The sequence below is a fragment of the Pleurodeles waltl genome, chromosome 4_2, assembly GCF_031143425.1.
Source record: "Pleurodeles waltl isolate 20211129_DDA chromosome 4_2, aPleWal1.hap1.20221129, whole genome shotgun sequence".
NCBI lineage: Eukaryota > Metazoa > Chordata > Amphibia > Caudata > Salamandridae > Pleurodeles > Pleurodeles waltl.
This window is the reverse complement of record NC_090443.1, coordinates 914,741,480-914,763,119: the sequence shown is the minus strand read 5'-3', so window position 1 is coordinate 914,763,119 and position 21,640 is coordinate 914,741,480. Positions and strand designations below refer to the sequence as shown.

Here is a 21,640-nt window from a genome sequence, read left to right as displayed (position 1 = left end):
GAAACCCTTCAAGGAATTAACAAAACATGCCTGGCAACCATTTGTGTCCTTCAACAACAATAACCACCCACAGGGACTCGAAAGTGAGGAATTAAAGGTACCATTCTGAACCCAAGCAATGAGTTGATCTTCAGTGACATCTAAAAACGTTTGCAAATTGTGAAATTTAGCTGGCATGGGGAAGCTAGGCACGTTCATCTTTTTTATTTTTGCTAACCCCAAGCAAGATGTTTGCTGGACAGTTTGATTTAAAAATATGGGGCCTGATTTAGGAAAAGTGTCACTGTACCCTGCAAAGCCCATTGAAAACAATGGTGTGCCTCCTTTTCATGCCTGCTCTGAGCAGGCGTAAAGAGTGCCAAAATCAATTGATGCAAAGAAATCTCTTAGATTTCTTTTCACCATTTTTTCAGCCACCCTAACAGGGGAACGCCCCCTTTGCATACATTATGCCTGGTGCATGGATTGCACCACTTTGTAAATTTGGTGCTGTGATTTTGGCCTCTTTGGGCCACATTAACTGCAAAATAAATTACGCTAATGTGGTGCAAGGAGGCACTAGGGGCTCTTAAATCAGCTCCATATTTTTGGAAATGAATAAGGCATGCTCTAAACAAACTTTCCCTACTCCTCATCTGCCAATCTTTTGTTCCCCATACACTCTTCACATCAATAGTGTTATTCCAGTACTCATAGCCCTCAACAGCAAGTCAAGAAACAAAGAAATCTGAATAAATCAGTTTTGAGTTGGTTAGCAACATTTTCTTTGTTTTGGAAGGATGGTAATTTAAAATAATGCAAATCAGCAATTCTAGTGTCATGCCCAGAAAAGTATGCAAACTTCTCTACATATTTTTTGGAGTCTCCCACAGGTGGAGTTGGACAATGTTTCCATTGTGTGTAATTCAAAACTGGCCTGGGTTTACTAGGTTGGTGCAGGAAGTAACATCCCTAATGGTGATAACAGAACATTTCCACATAATTTGCTATGTTCATGTACACATCTTCACTTTCAAATACAGTGTAATATTCAAGTTCAGAAAGCATAGAATCAACTGTTTTAACATCCAAGTCATCAGAAAGAACACTAGGTGTAATAGCATCAGTCATTGAAATTTTAAACACGTACGGAATTTGAATGACGTCAGTAGGCCCGTATATATCAAAGGGCACTATATCCCAAACAATTCCATCTGGAATCGGAATGTTGAAATGTTCACAAGGGACAAGTCTCTTGGAATTTTATGGGAAGATAAGTAAGGTATTAAAACCTCATTGACCAGCTCAACAGCAGATCGTTCAGGAAGATAATGTCCATTTATCAAGAGAAAGAAAACAATGACAAAACCATTCCAAATCAGATGTTTGAGGAGGCAATTGTAGCATTGTTGTACACATAGGTACTTGCAGAAACGTTGTTTTCTGCCTGTAGAGGTATATCCAGTTGGGTAGTGAGAGGGAATCGGGTACTACCCAAGGGACCTCAAGGTCTACTGTGCAGGATTGGCCACATGGTGCATTTTGACATTGTCAATAGAGACAAATTTGTTCCCTTTGGAACCAGGCAGCAGTGGTATGATGACAGTACTGGTCCATTGTATTCCCAGTGCTGGGTCCGTTGCTCTGTCGGGTGGGCCGAACTCCTTCTTCACAGCAGTCTTTTCATGAGCCAGATTCTCAACTTTAGGAATCCAGCCTGTAGATGTTGTTGGCAAATCCCTTATTACGAAGGTGGTGGTACAGTTTCTCTAGAAAGTGTGGGGCCATGCTGTTGCCTTTGTCTGATATAGTTACCTTAGGGCACGACATATAGTTACATGAGCTAACCATAATTATGACAGGTGAATTTCTGTGGTTATGTGCGTTTAAAATGGGAGCCTAACTATTGTGCCCCTGTAACCTTCCTTTTTTTAAGTCAATTTCTATGATATTTTTTAATTCTGTTTCCTAACTATAATGTCCTTGTAGCCTATGGTTTATCTATCTATCTATCTATCTATCTATCTATCTATCTATCTATCTATCTATCTATCTATCTATCTATCTATCTATCTATCTATCTATCTATCTATCTATCTATCTATCTATCTATCTATCTATCTATCTATCTATCTATCTATCTACATATCTATCTATCCATATAGGTAAGTGTGTGTGTGTGTGTGTGTGTGTATATGTAGAGTGCTTGGGGGTTATAAAAGTGTGTTAAATAGAAATAGATATGTAAATAGAAACATACATTAAAAAACTAATTAGATAAAAATATATTAGGGAAGTTCTAAATGTATTAAAAGATGCTTTTGTTGAAACATTACACTACATAGAGAACTGATGGTATTACGAAAATAATGATATAACATTGAACCCATTACCCCTCTCCACTAAACCTAATCATTCCCCCTCTTAGACAACTGCCCTTTTCCCTGCTGTATGTCACCTGCCTATTCTCTCCCTCCATGCCCTTCCTTTTCCATGCACAACTGTGCAGCATGTCTCTTCTGGAGGGCAGCGCTGCTACTGGGCACATACAACAGTTCATAAAGGCAGCAGTTTCTCTGAATACATTCACATTTTACTAATGTCTCCAGGGGGTCAGTTATATGCATTGTTGTTCCAGCACTCCTTGAATCCGGGCTGCACAGAATATATGGGGCCATTTGCTTGTGATAAGATAAATGCAAAGTACAGAAACTCCTGCCACCAACCACACACTGCACTTGTCTTCTTGTTTTCCCATCATCTTGAATTCTCAGCCTTCCCTAGGTAGTGGTTCATGCCACCATGGCCTCAGACCTCACAAACGTCAATGAACCCAGCATGTAAACACATTTCTCTCTGAAATGGGCGTGTGCGTACTTATTCATACATTTTACTGATAACTCACATGTTAAGAGCTTTTGTTAATTCTGAGGATGCAAATTACCACTTACACAAGAGGCCTAAACAGCGCGTTGTAGAAAACAAAACTTTGTGGAAAGAAAGAAGTATGATTTATCTGGGCCCTTGGGGAGCGGTGGGTATTTACTAATTCATGCACTTGATCAGAATGTCTGAAAAATGGTGAATGGAAGGTTGCCATAATCATACTTTCCTAACAACTGCCCTCTGTCAGACCTCACCAAGTTTACAAGGTATTGTACAAAGTTTCTGATAAGAAGATCTGTGTAACAAGGAAGCACACAGAGATGAGCGATGAGAAAGGACAGCGGCGGATGCCTATTATTTACAATGGGGAGTGAGAGCAGGGTTACAATAATAATGAAATAAAAAATAAAGAAACTGCACTTACCTTAGGACAGACATCCTCCTCTCAACGTCTCTCCTTCTCCAACATGCAACAGGACCCAGGAAACTGCACTAGCCAATCATGGCGCTGCTTTCATGCTAAGCATCAGAATTGGTGGGAGTGGTCTTTCTCAGTGCTCACAGGAGTTCTGGAGGCCTGTGCTTTCTCTAACACAGCTGTCTTGAGACAGCTGGTTTAGAGAGGTTTAAAGTGCGCATGTCAGACTGGCCGTCACAAGCCAGCCGGCCAAGGGGACATGCCCACTTTAAACAAGTGCCGAGCTCCCTGCTGTCACTCAGCAGCAATTGGCCTGCCAAGTCCTGACACTCAGTTCAAAAATAAAAATAAAATGATGCTGAAAAATAAAATGGTAATAAAGAAGATGTATTACCATTTTATTTTGCAATTAGCGCTGCAGCCCCAGATAAGCTGAACAGCTCGGTGCTTGCAGAACTAAGATGCTCATTCTGAGCTGCTAAGCACAGGGTGCTCAGAAAGGTTCTGTTTAGAGCAAAAATTCTGAGACTCACAGCTCAGAAATAACCAGGCATAAGGGGTCAGGGTAAGGGTAAACATACCCTGCCCCCATTTCTTTTTATTATCGTTTTTTTGGGACTCAGCTGAAGCTGAGTCTCAAAATCGCTGCAAGCACTTCCTGGTTGAAGTGTTGGCAGCCAATCAGATCTCAGCAGGAGATCTCCCTGGATCGTGACCCTAAATACACAACTTATTTTTCCTGTTAATATCTCAAACACTACTGAAAGGATGTACACCAAATAAACAAACGTGTAATATGCTCACTGACAGCTACCTTTCTGTCAAATTTGCTGTAATTTCATCCAGTGGTTTGGGCTGTAGTCATGTTCAAAACTCCTATGGGCATTAACACAGAAAATTTACTTTATTTGACCACCCCCCTCTTTTCTCATCCCCCCCGCTTGACAGATCACCCCGAACCTTTTAGTGCACAGCAAGATTCATAGGCACAATTATTTCTGACAATTTTGTGAAGATTCGTCAAATGGCGCCAAAGATATAGGCAAGTCAAAAAGCACTTTTTCAATGGAAAATAGGTCCTAACTATAACTACCTAATATATTCCAGAGGAAGGCATTGAGCCGAAACGCATCATCAATTTTTTTGCTTTTGTGTTGTTTGCATTTTATAAGTACTCATGTGGGTGCTTATTTATAAAATTAATTTGTGATATTGTGAGGAAGTATATCTATATCACCGCTGCAGCCACTCTTACTCCAATCCAGCCTTTCACACCTATTCTCACACCCAGAGAGACTGCAGACAACTTTGTCCGTGCATGCGCAAAGGGGCGCGCACAGCATCAGGTTGGGTAGATAGGGGGGTTTGCCTGCAGGGACTGGCTACAGGCCAGCCCTTGCGTGCAACCCCTAAAGCACCCAGGAGAAGGTTGTGCATGGTGCAAGTTTGGGTGCTTATAGGGGTTGGCCTCAGGGTCTATACGTTAAAAAAACATAGAAATTCACAAAAAAAAACAAAGGTTACTGGGACATTATAGTTAGTTTTGAATTTACTCATACAAAACCATAGAAATTCAGCAGTTACAGTTAGAGTTCTTTCAAGTGACTAAAACTCGCGCCCTAAGGTACCTATAACTTGCGCCTTCACCATGCACAGCTAATTACTCCACGTTATATCATTGAAGATATATTCTATGCCATCTTTCATATTCTCACTGCAACATTTGCAATAAAATAATTGATCAGAAAACTGTGCATGGAGAGAGCGCAAGTTATAGTTACCTCAGAGTGCGAGTTTTGGTTACTTGAAAGAACTATAACTGTTGAATTTCTCTGGTTTTGTATGACTAAATTCAGAACCTAACTATAACATCCCGGTAACCTTTGGTTTTTCAGTGAATATATACATGTGTATACATATACATATATATATATACACACATATGTATTTACATATATTATATTATTATTGCACAGTTGTGATTACCACTGTGTATAATGTACTGTAGTACAGTTACTTCAGATTTCTGTAGGAAGAGCATTTTGTTTCACCAATAAATTTGGTGCCATTTGACAAAACTGCATGAAACTTTCCAAAAGAAGTTCATCTACTCATCATGAAAAGTTTTGCACTGTCAAATGCGACCCAAGAAAAAGGTGAAGTGGGGGTCCCAAAAATGCAATTTCCTCTGTTAATTCCCATAGGAAAATTTACTCTGCATTGCAGAAAAAGTGGCTAATCTGAATTAATCCACATTTGGCAAAATTCAGAACTTTGGTCAGAAATTTTGCTGTAAATTTATTCAATGATTTTTGATATATTAGCATTTACGTTGGGGCTCAGATTGAGCATAAAGAAGTTAAAAAGTTAGAAATATCTGGGCTATTGGCATCCAGATATGCTCTAACTCCTCAATTTAAATGGAATTAGTCAATCCTCAACATGAACGATATATTGTGGTAGCCACTACAGGAATCAGGGCTATGGTCTCTATGTCATGGAAATGGTATAAAAATAAAAAATGGAAGGGTGGTAAGCACACTCTGACAACCAGGGGCATTTCAGGGGACCCAAATGAACCTCACTTGATTGGCTTGAATCAGGATCATGGTCCACATAGAAATGCAATGTAGTAAAAGCCACTTTTTGATAGGCTTGGGTGGAGTTGGTGGAATTCTGCTACACAGAACTCCATTAAGTGCCAGAAAAACTCCACCGCGCTATGGGGTGTTCCACGAGCGGCAGAGTTTGGGTAAGTTGTGCTGTTCACTCTGATTTTCAGTGCAGTAGTATCTCCTGCACCATAAAATCAGCGCTAACAGCATCCCACGGAGCGCCAGAGGGCGCTAACTTCTTTCTCCTGCTCAAGTTGATTTTCTACTCAATCTGCAGCTTCCTCAACGTGAGGGGCAGCTTTCCTATTGTGAGTGGTTAAGGCCTACTGCAACCACTTTCCTTCAGAAATCTTGCTCTGCAACTTAGCGATTTCTCTCGCTCATCAACTTAACGTGGCAAGCGCGAGCAAGAGAAAAAACTCCGCTCTGCGTCACTTTGCAGAGTTTTTTGGAACTCCGCTCTTCGTCGGCAGAGCAAAATTCTTCACCCACCACTAGTTTTTGAGGGTGATAACACATTTTAGTCACAATGTGAATTACTCATTGGTGGGGTTACGATCATTTTAGAAATTCTGGTGAGTTCTCAGGTTATTTTACCCTGTGAAAAATGCTGACCCTCTAGTGTGATTTTATGAACTGTCTTTGAGAGAAAACTGTTGTCTCTCAAGATTTTTTAATATGGGTCAAAGAAGGTGCTCCCAGCAATGGGAACATAAATGCTGATATTCTCAGCAAAACATGCACTTACAGCAGGAGCCTGTCAGTTGAGTCCCCAGCGTTATACTCTAGTTTTCAGCACTGTTCAAGTAAACATCTAGAGGGCTAAAATTCTGTACTTACGACATAAATGTGGCACACCTGAACACTGCTTTGATGGATTCAAGATTGTAAAACCTAAAACATTTCCTTTACAAATTGACGAAAAGAGGGGTTTAATTTTGTTATAGAAATTATGGTTAGTCCTCCAGTAATCTAAAATGAGGAGGACACATTTTCTTTGAGTTCTCATATAGCTTTATCATTGATGTCAGCAAAACATTCAGAAATGCAGCCTGGACAATAGACAAAAATGTATGGCTACTGTCAGTTTGTTAAAAACATTCAGCCCCAGTGCTATTTTGGCAGGAAACACACTTAAGCTGCCTATTTCCCCGTGATTTTCCAAAGCCTTTTTTCCATCTGCTGCGTTGATGTGTAGGAGGTAGCTATTTGTTTCAATATATCTCAATTTGGTATTAGAGACTGTTAAGAGAGATAGCCAGAGGTGATGGCTCTGAGTCATAGCATGTTTAGGGTCTCCTCCTATTAATTTGATTAATTATTACGGTCCAATAGAGGATGATGCTTTGCCTCTTAAACAAATATTACAGTGCTGCTGGGCATAAGGGGGCTAGTTATCATGGGAGGGGGGAGGTGAGGGGGAATATACTCCAGAATCCTGTGCTAAAGCCTTCTCATAGAGATAAGCAACAATTAAAATACAAACTGGTATCATTGATGGATTGATTCAAGCAAGATTATGGACTGGTAGTGTAGTGAGGCTCTTGTGGATGCTCATTGTTTCTCTATTTTAGCTTCATTGTATATTTTATATTTTACACATTTTAGCTGACATTGCTTTTAGCAGTGAGGTTTTATACACTTAGGCTTGCATGATATTATTCTAAGAATACATGAGTCACTTTCTCGAAATGTAATCTGTACATTCTGTTCAAGGCTAGAAACACAGTACAAGATAGCCTAGTGCTTGCATTGTCCATTTGAACACAGCTACTAACTTGCATATGTATCATTGCATCAAAGCTGTACCTCTAACACAGTGTGGCTTTGATTAAATAAGCAATTCACTTATCGGGGCTGGGGTCAGAGGGGCACTCCAGCTACAACTGTCTTGGGATAAATGCTGTGTTTAACATGCAGCTCTACTGGTGCTGATTTTCCAGTTTGTAGAGAGGATTGCCATTACTGATTCAGTTATCCAGGTAGGGGGGCTAAAACTATCCTCTTAGATTAGACGAAGGCAAAAGGTACACTAAGTATGCTCTCAGTATAGGGATAGTGTTAGAGAGGAACGACTAGAAATCATTTGTCATGCTTGGATTGTTTATTCTGTTCACAATGTTCATAATGCTGATAACATTGCTTTCGTTCATCTGCCTAGTTTTTTAGCTCATTCTCTCTATGTAAGACTGCAATTGTTTCAATAAGTGTATCGAATACTTATCTTGTATCTCTCTTGTGTTTTGCCTGGCCATGCATGAGTAGCACTACAAAAGGGTAAGATCTGTTCCCATGATTCCCTTGGGAACCAGAATGCCATGTTCAGATTGCCATAATCGCCTTCCACTCTGTTCAGGTGGTCATAATCACCTTCCATCCTAGTAAGGTTAGGGGTTTGGGTGAGGCACTGTGAGCTAGCCAGGGATTGGGTGACAGCTTCTGGTGGTGTATCCCCGCATTCTGAAGTTCTGTTGTCCTAATACACAGTCCTATTATTTTGTTAGGTAGTATATAACGTTAGACCCATGGCACATTACAAATCCTGAATTAAAAAGGTATACTTGCTTTTCCAAGCATTTAATCCGAATCACAAATTGATTTTGAAATATTTGTGTTCAGTTTAATAGCTTTGATTCTCAAATTATAGGGAATAGTTTCTCAGATCATTAGATTATCTCTCTTAAAGTTGAAACTATGCCAAGTGATCCTAGAACTACTAGATGAAACTTTGATAGATCTCTATTAGTAGGTGAAACTTGGAAAAACAATATTCATATTTTTATTAGGGATTTTTTTTAGGATTAATGGAAATTCAGCCTCTCTTTTAACCTTTTGGGAAGCCTTTAGGTCCTGTTTTCGCATGCAGGTCATTACCTTCAAAACAAACTTAATGACGCCCCATTGAGCACAGATAGAGGAAATGCAGGGATATATAAAAAAAAGATATTAGTACATGTCTTAGTTCATCTTCTCCCTTTTCGAGTGAATCACTGAACAAAAACAAAACTTAGCAACTTCTTTTTAACTGAAGATTGTTAATAAAATGACTGTATTTCAGAAAGCTAATGAGGAGAGTGAACATGTAGGCCATGTCTTGGCTTGGTTGGTAAAATCTAAGGCTAGAATGAATAGGATAGTAGGGGTGATGGACCCATTAACTAACTCCAACACGCCCAGTAGTGAAGATATGCAGAATAACATTTTTAAGCATTATTCTACAATTTATAAGGCTTTGTCAGATATATCACTGGATGCTATTGAGGACTGCTTGATCCAATTTGAAACCCTCAGCTTTTGATTGATCAGCCGAAAAGTCTGATAAAATCAGTATTGGAGATATAATTTAGAATGGCCATTGCTTCCATGGCCAATAGTAAGGCAGCAGGACTGGATAGTATCCTTATTAAGCTATACAAAGAATTTGCTTTATTGTGTCAAAATATTTTGATAAATCTTTTAAAAAAAGGATAACTCACATTTTAACCCTAACTCCTATAGGCCAAATAGTCTGCTAAATGTAGACTATAAACTGTTGATGAAGATTTTAACCAGTCGCCTAGCTTAGGTCGCCCAGAAATGTATCCATGGTGACCAGAATGGTTTTCTTCCCTGTAGACCCTTGGTAAAAAAATCCTAATTATCTAATTCAGGCCATAGACTATTTCTCAACTAATAAGACTAGATCAGCTATGATTATAGTTGACGCAGAAAAAGCCTTTGACCTGGTAACTCGGCAGCCTTATTCCAGATTCTGAAGAGGTTTGACTTCCCTCCTCTATTTATTAATATACTGAGGAATGTGCATTCAGTCCAGTAACTACAATTAGCATTAATTCAAGTGAGTTCATATTTCATGTGAAATATGTCAAGGATGACTCCTTTCACCAGTTTTATTTACATTTTTTATTGAACCTTTGGCTATTATGTTATGTAACAATGATTCTATTGTACCTCCAGTTGTAGGCATGTCATAAGTAAAGCACTTTGCATATGATATTATTTTATATTTGGATGCAGTGGAACCAAATATTCAAAGAGCCCTACATAGATTTAATAATTTCACTGCATTTGGGGGATATAAGATTCATTACAAAAACAAATCTGAAATGTTACTTTTTAATACTTCAAGTAGAGTCTACCTATTGTAATTAGGGATCAGTGGAAGCCTACTCCTCCCAGTAGCTATCTTGGGATTTTTGTGACCTCCAACATTCTAGACTTGTATAAATTAATTTCTGTGCAACATTTTGTAAGGTTAAGAGATTGCTGGAGCATTGGAGCTTCTTGCCTTTATTAATCATAGGCCGAGTTTCCCTAATTAAAATGTTGATTCACCCTCTTTGTTATTTTTATTCTGTAATGTTTCTATAAGACTTAATAAAATTATTTTAAGGAAGTAGATCAATTAATTAGGAATTGTTTATGAAAACAACAGTGTTCATGCATCAATTTGATTGTCACCCAATAAAGCAAGGAACTAGAAGGGCTGGCTTTGCCTTACTTCTACCATAACTATCAGGATGCGTTTATAGATTGTCATGCACGTATCTATCCACCCACTCTCACCTGACTCTTTCATTTTAAGAAAAATGGTGAAGGAATTAGGACTGCAGTGCTTGTTGGTTTTTAAATCATGGTAATGCCCCAAGAAAACTAGAAACAAAACTTAAAAGCAATAATTTTGCTTAAAAATGAATTAGTGGTAAATCGTAATATATTTGCTAGCTGTCCCTTTTTTCTATGAAAGATTGTAATAGTCTGGGGTTAAGGATTTCGAAATCTACAATTGCACTTTGAATTGGTACAATTTCAGATTTTAATATTAATGGCAGGTGGAAGACTTGGCAGCAGTAAGCTCTTCAGGATCAGAAGAATGTGTCTGTTTTATTATGGTTTAGTTTTGTACAAATCTTTAGTTTTTCACAGAATATTAATTAAGATATAGATCCATTTGTGACATTTATTTTAAACTATTCTATAAATATAATATGATAGGAGTTGGGAGCTGGTATAAAGTACTGCACAAGAAAATGCAACAGAGTATTATCCCAAAATATCTTCAGAAGGTAGTATCAGACACAGGGTGTCTTATCTCCCTAAATCATTGGGTAGACATTTCTGCCATTGGCTGCAAGCTGTTTAGAGGAGTTGGATTTAAAAGAATGAATGTCTTTGCTAGATGGGCACTCTACAATACCTCAGCATTTTTAAATAAATGTTTCCTAACATTTTAAATAAATGCTTTAGATGCACTACAATGGTACAGGGAGACTGGGTGCATATTTTCTTACCTTCCCACATCTGTTTTGGTAACAGATATTTATATTTTTATTTCAACAACTAGCTAAAAGGGTGATCCTGGTTTACTAGTCATCCTTTTGGGGGTTTGGCAAATATTGAGGCTTTTGTGAGATAGAAGCAAATGTTTATCTTTGTAGCTGTCTCAGTCACCAGATCATTTCATTTACAATTTTGGAAAACTCCTAGACGTCAATCATTGGAGCAATGGCAAAGCAAAAAGAGTAAGATAGGACAGTTGGAGTACATGTATGCCACAAGGAATAACCAAATTGTTAAATGTGAGCAGTTGTGGTATTTTATCTTGTTTCTTGAGGGGAATAATGCTATTTAAGGAAGTGAGAATATGCATTGGTACCTGTTTGGACAATGATCTTTGCACTTTATTGGTATCATAACACTATTTGCAACTGTTATTTCTATTTTAAGGAATATGCTCAGACTACTGTGTCCTGGATGAAGATATTTTCACGTTTGCATTAGACAGACTAGCTTTGAGCTTTTAATATCATCTTTCATCTTTTAGTGAATACTGCACTTTAATGTAATGCTTTTTTAACTATTTATGATAGCCCTTGACTATCTTGCACTTTATATATGCATTATTCATAGCTCCTTTTCTGAATTATTGCACTTTAATTATATGCTTTTTCCACTAACTATGATTGCACATGTATAGTCCAGATTTTAGTAATACACATTGAATGTGTTAGTATTTTTGGTCTGTTTTACCCTTGGTGTTACACAATGGCTGATGGAAGTATGAGTTATTAAGAGAATAAGGCTGTAATCCATATTCCTGCTGCACACATAATACTGATTTTTATTGCTCTGGTTATTGACTGTGTTGAAAATGTTATTGTATATTTAATGTGCCACCTAATGAACTGAAACATACTTTCTACACGAGCATCAGTCTGTCAGTTAAATTCTAAATGATCAACTGCAGATTCACTACGGAGTTCTAATGAACAATTAGAGCACTAACATGTTGCAATTGTGACAAGAATGTGGCACACCTGAACCCCGTTTTGATGGAATCAAAGCTGTACAACTGACACCTTTTGCTATAGTAGAAACTGCAAATCAATCAATGCAGCTCTAAATACCGAACCCAGCGGTGGTGTAGCGGCTTACAGTATCACAAATGCCACTACTCCAAAGTAGTGTTAAGGAAAGACACTCACTCAAAAGCTGTTCCAAATAATTTATTACAAAACCCCTTGAAGAGTTTCAGCCTATACAGGGCCTTGATCACATAACATTATGTGAAAGTAAATTAATTTACAAGTGTAGTTTTACTCCCAGCTAAATTACTAGTAGTAAAACTGAACTTGTAGTTTTTGAATACCAAAAAGTAGCAAAGTTACTACAACAAGTGTAAACTTAGACAAAAGTGTAAGTTTACCTTAATAAAACAGGCACATACAATTTACATTATGCAGGTTACCACACATTCTTACCATTTCTGTATGCATCTAAGTGACCTAATTTAGAATTGTTTTAAGTAATCTGAATGGTGGTCATTTTTTACAGGCTCTGACTCTGGTTTCATGATTGGTCTTTGATTTATAACAGAGATTTGTCCATTTTATCTTTTTTGTCTGTTTCAGGTACTAGTCCAGAGGTCTCTCTCAGCTAAGAACCTTTCACATGCAAAAGGAGGCTCAGTTTTAGGTGGTTACTTGAAAATACTGCCCACCTTTTTTGTGGTCTTTCCTGGCATGATCAGCAGAGCACTTTATCCAAGTAAGGGTGTATTCTCGATCTCATATTTACACACAAATAAAAGTATTTCATCGGTATAGTGTGAAACAAAAGACTGAATGGCATAAGATGGGGGTCTTGGACCTAAAATCAAACAGAAAAGGCACCCATGGTTCCCTGGTTGAGTAATAAAAGATAGTCCTATCTAAGGTATAGTGGGGACCTCACTCTTATGGACCCCTATGCCACTGTAACTGCCCTGCATGGATGCTTTCCAATGGATCCTGAGCACGGTAGACTGTAAGTGTGCCATGGTATCAGTAATTATCTCTGTGCGGATGCCACACAGTGATTAATCTGACCTTGGGGTACTATCCTAACTTTGAGGTTCAAGCTGTGCTATTATAAGTGTCTTACATAGATAGAGCAAAATTTCCTTAAATGTAATCCAAAAAAATCTGAAATCCTGTCAATGTTCAGCATGATGAATTGATGGAAATATTCCCTCTGGCCATCAATTCTAGGAGATTGTCCAGAGGAGGCATGTAATCTTTGAAACTTAGTGGCCTTTTTTTTTACTAAAAGATAAATCAAGACAGAGGAATTGATATGATATCAAAATCTTGTTTGTTCTGTTCCCTCACTCTGTGCTGTATAATTTCAGTTCTCATTTCCCTTCAAAAGGTTACAGTGGCTAATGCCTTTTTTCAAGCTCAATTGTATTATGGCAAATTTGCCTATTTGGGCTTACAACAATGTTCACCAAACAGATTTCAAAGCATTCATAATGTAGTGGTGAGACTCATCTTCAAGTTTAAAAAAAATTGGACTGAAGCAGCTTCAATGACTGCTCGTGTGCAATGGATTAAATTCACAGCTCCATGTATCATGCTTAAAAGTTTCCAGAACACCGCTCACCTATTTCTAATCAGGAAATTTAATAAAATATACCCCACAAGGACTTTGCACTCCTATTTTAAAAACATGGTATATACACCTCATTTTAAATATCTGAAATGGGGTAGCTGATCATTTGAGTTCCTGGGAGCTAAACTCTGGAACCAAACCCCACCTAAAATTAAAGTGCAATCTACTCTTCTAGCTTATAGGAAAACATTAAAAATGTAGCTTTTTACTTTTTATTCTGATGTGTAACATTATTTGTGAAGCAGTTGATCAGCGGCAGGCGACTCTTTAGAACATATGTTTGATTTATAAAAAATGAATAAAAAATTGAATAATTTTGCTTAATCTAATTATAGTGCAGTAATTCCATCAGCAGTGTTTTTCTTCACCACCCGCTTCCTTTTAGGTCAGGGGGCTATTATGAAATGGGCAACAACTAATCTGTATGAGACTGTTTTAGCCCTGCACAATGAAGTTTCTGGTCTAAAAGGAGTGGTTCCATCCCTAGAATATAAATTGGATGTAGTCACTCAGCTGTTAACACAGACCATCAGATCACAGGGGAGTAGGGTTAGTTCTATCCCCTATCCCTCCATCCCTCAACCTTTGGTATTCCTTGGTTATATACATTGTGGAAGCCCTTGAATGTTTGTGGGTCATCAATAGTTTACCCAGATCCTTTTTACCAATCTACCAGGTCCCAGGATAGACATATGGGGGTATGTGCTGGGAAGGCTTTCAGAAATTATTTTAATATTCCTGACCCACACAGTATGGTGTGCCCAGTAGAATTAGGGCTCCTGGAACATGTGGGCCGATGCTCGGTTGGGGAGATGGAGGGTCCTCTAGTCAGAATAGTCCTACTTTGGGTCATGCCAGCTTTAATCTGGTCAATGTTCCAAAGCTGGTGAAAAGTTATTTGAAGCGGGGAGTTGTTTCATTACAAAATTATAAAATTCTGGACTGTTTAAGAGGTAGAAGTAAGTGCAAGTCTATTGTAATGAAGGACAGTTTGACTGTCCATCGACATTTCCATGAACCTAACTCATATGAGATTATGAGGTTGTGGTGGCCACAGGGGAGATTCTCGATTGCCTATTGGCCATAGAAGCATGAGATATCTGTACAACTAGCACAGGGATTCAACTCACCTTTTGTAGCATAGGGTGGGGTAGGTGTTCTAGAATGGAGGCGAGTAATTATAGGAGTGATTGGGCCCTGAGTGGTGTTGATTAACTGCAGCCCATACCTGCTCCTGGTTTCCTCATGTCTGTCTCAAACGACATTGGTGTTGCAACTCAAGTACCTCAGTCAGAGACAGAGGCAGATGTAGTTTCTAGGGGTAGTGATCTTCTGATGGGTACTGTGATTGAGCAACCTAAACACACTGGATTGCTGCATATTCTTTCTTGGAACCTTTCTGGTTTATGTGGCAAATTGGCTGACCAGTACTGGACGATTACATTGAATCCTTTCATCATTGCTTGTTTTAGGAGATTTAGGCCTTAGAGCTCTCACATAGGTCAGGGTCACCTACCTAGTGGATGCATTACTCTCCTTGTACGGTCGCTCTAAGGGGGCATTTGATATGGCTTAAAATATTTTCGAATTGGACCATTGATGAGCTGACCATAGAATCCACAATGTTTTGGAGTTTTCCATCAAGGTTTGTGATGGGTCCACAATCAATATTTACAACATCTACAATCATAACATGGCCTATAATAGTGGTTCCCTAACATTATTTTATTCTTGATAATCACTTTGAGTCCCTTTCCTATAAACCTAAGCTCATTCTAGCAGGCCATATTAAAACCACCTATGAGCCAATGGATTTTATTATGTTAGTCACCAAACCTGAAGATGAAGGTTTGGCTGTCAGCCCCACATAAAAATCTTGTTGTGAACTCAAAGAGTGCGGGCATATAACAGCAGGACAGCATCTGATATGGGCAGGGCATTCACATTTTGTAGTGGCTCTTCGGAGAGAAGAATCAAGTATGTAGTGCTGACTCTCAATCTAAGGGACTGGATGGAGGACTTTTGTATAACTGAAAGAGTAAACAGTAACCAAAACCCTCTGCACCTAATGTTTAAATGTTGGTGGTTTGATTCCACTACTCAGCATAGAGCTTCCCTTTGCTTCTAAAAGGGGGTATTTTCATTTCAAAAATATCTGCCATGGAATCAACCTCTTGGCTTACCAAGGACTGTAGGCAGGCTAAAGCTTGATTCATAACAGCCACAAGATCCTTAAATCCTTTATTGGATCGAGAGGCTAGACAGCACAACCAGGAGACGCTTGCGGCCAGCAAAAAGAGCTGGGAAGACCAGAACTGGCAGGACCTGTTAGAGGCTTTCAAAATGAAATATACTTCCACCTTTTGGCACGTTATTGCCCATGGCATTTTGACTGATCGCACTATGACTGTAGATCACATTCAACAGCAGGTATGGGACAAGCACTTTGCTAAGTTATATTCTTCACACCCCCTCCCCAGATCAATTATCCAGCAGTACTGTGTGGTGTTTTTTTTGTCTGATAACAATCCCCTGCCATTTGCTTTAGTCTTCTTTTGACTGTTCGACACTAAGGAAGAAAAGGTATCCCTGAAACCTAAGAAAGCCTCTGGCCTGGATCCTATCCCAGGTGACTTGTTTCATTCAGAGATTGAGATTTAAGCACTGTACATAAATATCCTTTTCAATACCATCATAGCAGGATCTCCTCTTACTGATTCCCAGAGGTGTGCTGTAATTGTATCCATTTTTAAAAAGGGAGCTAGACCAGCAACTATAGGCCCATTAGTTTAATCAATATCTTCCAAAAGGTATTCTGTCATCAGGTCTTAGCTAAACTCCAATATTGGGTTCTTGATAAAGACATTCTGTCTCCTTTTCAGGCAGGTTCTAGATTCAAGTTGACCAAGTCTTTAGGTTCATGTTGAACTTATGGCAATACATCAACATCCAGAAGGACCATCTTCATGTCTCTTACATCAACCTTAGAGCTGCATTTGATCTGATTCCCAGATCTTGTCTCTGGGACTATCTTAGGTCAATGGAGACACCTCCCCCGATAGGGATCTTAGAGAGGCATCACAAGAACAACATGCTCAAGTACGGGGGGCAAGAATGGGGTGTTAACAGAGAGGATTAGTGTGAAGAGAGGGGTTTGGCATGGATGTGCCCTTGTGCTGACACTCTTTTCCCTGCATATAAATGAGTACTTAACTACCTAAATGACTGTACCCACAATGCCTCCAAGCGCAATGGTGTCTCTATCCCCGGGTTGTCGTTTGCAGATGATACTTTGCTCATCTTAACAAATCCTGTTGTAATTCAGAATTCACTAAATACATTTCAAAACCTCTGTATTCTAAGGGGGATAGAGATTAATGTCCAGAATACAGAATTGAAGACCCTATGACCGCATAGATCATTCCACGATAACCTGTCACTCTGGGACATGTTACTTGAAGAGGTGAACCATTTTGATTACATGGGAGTTAGAACTAGCAGGTCTCTGATGTGTTCTGCCCATATTGAGAAGACAAAGGCCATTAGTTTGCACAAAACAGCTGCTTTTGGAAGGTAGTACTGGGCCAATTGCCAGAGGGCAGTCTGTCATGCTAATGAAGTCTACAGGGCTGTAGCTCAGTGTTCTGCACTATGCGTGGCTGAAGTTTGGGGTATGGCCCCTTCAGATTCTCTTATTGCCAGAGAAAATAACTTTATAAGATCATTATTTTTCTTACCTCTGTCTACCCCGCTTGTCGATATGCAAGTTGATCTGGTTTTAGACCGATTTGGTGATTTGACAGTACTGAGACCTCTCGTCTATTGGGTAAGGAAATGGTCTACGCTGGAACTGGAAACCTTCAGACAGTGCCTCAGGGAACTGGTGCAGCTGGGTAGGAATTTGGCTGTCCCCTGTTGCATGTTAAAAAAGCTATTTAACTTTCATCCAAAGCTCTTCTGAAGAAATTATTCTGGGGTTGATAAAAGCTGAATATAAACAGGTTTCAGACAGTGATAGCCTCACTGGTAGGTTTTTGATTAAGAAACCTTAACCAAAGTTTAAAGCTTATCTTGGGCTAGAACACTCTTTATTAAGTTCAGGGTTGGTATTCAGGCTTTGAATAGTTACACGTGTAAGTGGAATAGGGTGTGCCCTGGCAAAATGTTCTGTACTGTTTGTTTGGATTGGGTGGAAACCAATGAACATGTTTTGTTTAGTTGCTCACTGTACAAACATGCCAGAAGTAAGTGGCTGAAACCTTACTGCCGGAATCTAGGATTCAGGCATTATTCCCCTGCTTTCTATATACTTAGCTCAGATACAAGCAGATTAACTGTTTTCTGTGTAAACAGATTTTTACTAACAGTGGGAGTGATAACGAAGCATCTGGATCTCCCGCTTTAGCAGATATGTGCCCTGGTTACTCAGCATTAAGTGGACCTGCAGCCCCTTGGTATCTGGAAAGTCTGGAAGTAGCCTGAATAATTGTTTTTTAGTATACTTCTTTGTCTCTTGTTTTGCTGCAAAGCTGTTGCGATCATATTTTCCTGGTCTCATGCTTCTTTATCTTTTTTTTTAATGTCGATCCACTTTACTTAATACAATTGAACAGTGACATTTTGATGGATATGCATGGGTTCGCAAGTTGCTTGCTATATCCTGGCACCGGGGCGGGTCATACTGTGGTTTTTAGACTTTTTTCTCTTGTTTGCTTTGAATTCTAATTTTAGAGTACACAGATGGTTTGTAATGATATATTTTATGTATAATGCTTTTGTGGTCCTGGTGACTAAAATAAATTGAATAAAAATTAAATACATTTATAGAATAGTGCACCTTTAAAATTTTGTGGATTTCCCAAATATTCCAAGAAGTATGCCTTGAAAGCTGAGCCAGGTGCATGCTTCCAGCCACTCTGTGGAGAATGCCATGTGATATATTCACCGAGCTTTGATTTTGTTAGTACAAAACTCTTCTTAGTCTAGAGTGATGCACTGGGAAAATAATGGCCATTGTGTAAATACATTTTTGTTTATTATTTTATGCACCAAAAACATATTTTCCTGTAGAGGAACCCTTGCCCTACATCTCCTGCATGATTCACGATTCAAGATTAGAGGTGATCTGTTCACCTTCCCATCCTAGACAGGGAGTTACTCCTGACGTTTGCTGGAGTAAATCTTTGAATATTTCCAGGGTGGAAAAGGTTGGATCTGGGTTTCTGAATGCCCACAACTATTTAAGTTTGTCAGCATAAACAGAATTTACAAGGCTACCCACATTTTATTTGCACTCTTATCACCTCTTGAGATATACTGTGTATAGTTCTGCAGTTGTGCAGAAGAGGTACGCCACAGGAAAATCATTTTCAACTTCCAGAATTTATTTTGTTAATTGCAGGTAGGTGTAAATGCAAGCATTTTTATCTATAAGCACATGTTTGTGACTGAAAATTTCTCAGTGAATTGGCTCCAGTTGTTTTGAAAAGTATGGCCTCCCTGCACGAAATGGGGAAATTTAGCTCAAGGAGTAAAATTACAGTATGCCATGAGTCAGGCAGTTGAAACCATGGGGTCAATTCAGCCTATTTAGCTTATGTCTAAACGTAGATAGTTGTGGTTCTCTTGGATAATAACACCATTGTTATAGGAAACTAGATTATTAGTATTACTCGAGGGAGTGCATACCTAATTTAAATAATAACACAACCCTTGTCAGGGTGAAGCCTTAAAGTTGCTATATTAACCTGCATTCAGTCCCCTGCTAGCTCTGGCATAGAGCAAGTGGACTTAACTTAGAGGGACTGTGTAAAGTATTAATTAAGAACCAAACAGTGATAAAAGTCAAAATACAACACCTTCCCAAACCAATTAAGAGAAATAAAGTGAATTATTAAAAAAATGAAATCCAATAAGGAGACTGAAGGTATGAATTTTTAAAGGTTAAGGTTTTAAATAGTGCCAAAAAGTATTGAGCATCCACTGTAGCCACCTAGTTTCCTATGTGCAAATTAAAGTTGACCGTGATGGAGCACAAGTTGTGTTAAAAAATCAGGGACAAACCAGTCAGAAGTTGTAACTTTGGACTTTGGGCCTGATTTAGATCTTGGCGGTGTTAGTGCCAATCCACGTCGGCAGCGGGCCCAAAAAGACCATCTAATTAATGGTATTCCTCCTACCATATTTGTATGTATTGCGGCTGGGCCAAACCGCCACAACGGAGTGCTCTAATTAGCCGTCAGGCAGGCGGGTTACCGCTGGCCGTATTTAGATGATACCGTTGAACAGACAGTGTCCTGCCAGAGTTTTGTTGACAGAGGGAGGACATCACTGGTCCAAATGGACATTGGATTATACCAGTGGCCATGGAATACAGGTAAGTCACACACACACACACTCTACCCTTCACAAACGTGTCCCCCTGCATCACACATGACACAACACACCACACACCAATATCAATTGCCATTCCACCACATCACAACTTGTACATGCCGCAAACACACATTGATGCACATCCATAGCACAACATACATACATCAGTGACACTGCACCCACACAGGACACAACCACAACAACTACACATTAATCTACACAAACACAAACACACACATGCACAACTGCACACATCACGACAATGACCACAAAACAACCCTCACCTGAATGTTGCATGCAGAACCCCAACACACAACACAACATACACAACAATGCCCTCGCCATATGCAAGTGGCATACATACTGACACAATTACATCACCCACTACATCTGTCTCCAGCTCACCCAGCCAATCAAATTGCACTCACAAATACACGTACAGAGTCACACAACTTGATTCACCAGATGACAGGGACAGGTCCCTTTGCAATGTGCACTCATCGGCACAGTAGACAAGTGTGAATGTACTGTCATTGTGCTGCCAGCATTCATTTCTCAATGAATGCCGACACCATAATGGCAGTTGTGTGTGTGTGCGATATGTGTTGAGTGCCAGTGTGTCCCCATTGGTGTCTGACCCATGTGTGCCCCCGACATATGCTTGTCACTGTGATTTAAAAAATTACTGTGACATGTACATGTCTGCAGTGGTCCCATGCTCATATGCAGTGAGCCCCCTCAACGTACACAGCCAATGTGTGTTGCCTACCTTCATGTCCAGCAACGGGGGTTTGTGTTTTCTCTGTGCTTCCATGGCAGCAGCTATGGAGTACCCTGTCCAGTCATGTCCAACTAGAAACAGAAGTTGAATCAGGAGTAAAGGTGACTTTTCACCCTCAATCTGGACCACCACTTTTTGCTTGGGGGGATGGCTCATCAAAATCTGCTCTGCTGTAAGTGTGGCTGGAGTCACGCTGTCAGCCACACTTTCCTATGGCATCATTGTGGCGCATGAGAATGCTTGGCGGAGTTGGCAGGACTCAGGTGTGTGAAAGTCTATGGGACAACCAACATCTAAATTCAGTAGGCTGACCATCATGGTGGCGGAGGGTTTTTTGAGATAGGAAAACAATGGCAGCACCATTACCGCTAAGATCTAAATCAGGCCCTTAATCTCCGGAATGAAAGTCAAAAATTCTCAGCAGGACCAGACAGAAGACTGAAGCTGAAGAGGGCTCCACATTGTTGGATAGCCACTGGGTGAAGGTACGGTGATGGCATTGATGTTTGGCCGGAAAGCTCTGAGCAAGATAAATGTCATGCCTAGCAATGGTCCCTCACCAGCCGTATAATTTTTATACCCTCGTCCAGAGAAGATTTCTACCTTCAGATGTAGTCACTTTTTTGGAGATAGGATTCTTCCAGCGGGGCAAGG

General features: G+C 39.5%; 1 protein-coding gene across 2 annotated transcripts in view; it reads left to right on the top strand.

Moving 5' to 3' along the window:
* The window catches only part of SLC5A9 (solute carrier family 5 member 9), a 763,977-nt gene that overhangs the window by 481,454 nt on the left and 260,883 nt on the right, over positions 1-21,640 (top strand). For both annotated transcript variants that reach the window (XM_069232707.1, XM_069232706.1), the window contains one exon: positions 12,810-12,945. In XM_069232707.1, coding sequence (XP_069088808.1) covers positions 12,810-12,945 — 136 coding nt within the window. The remainder of the gene's footprint in view (positions 1-12,809; positions 12,946-21,640) is intronic.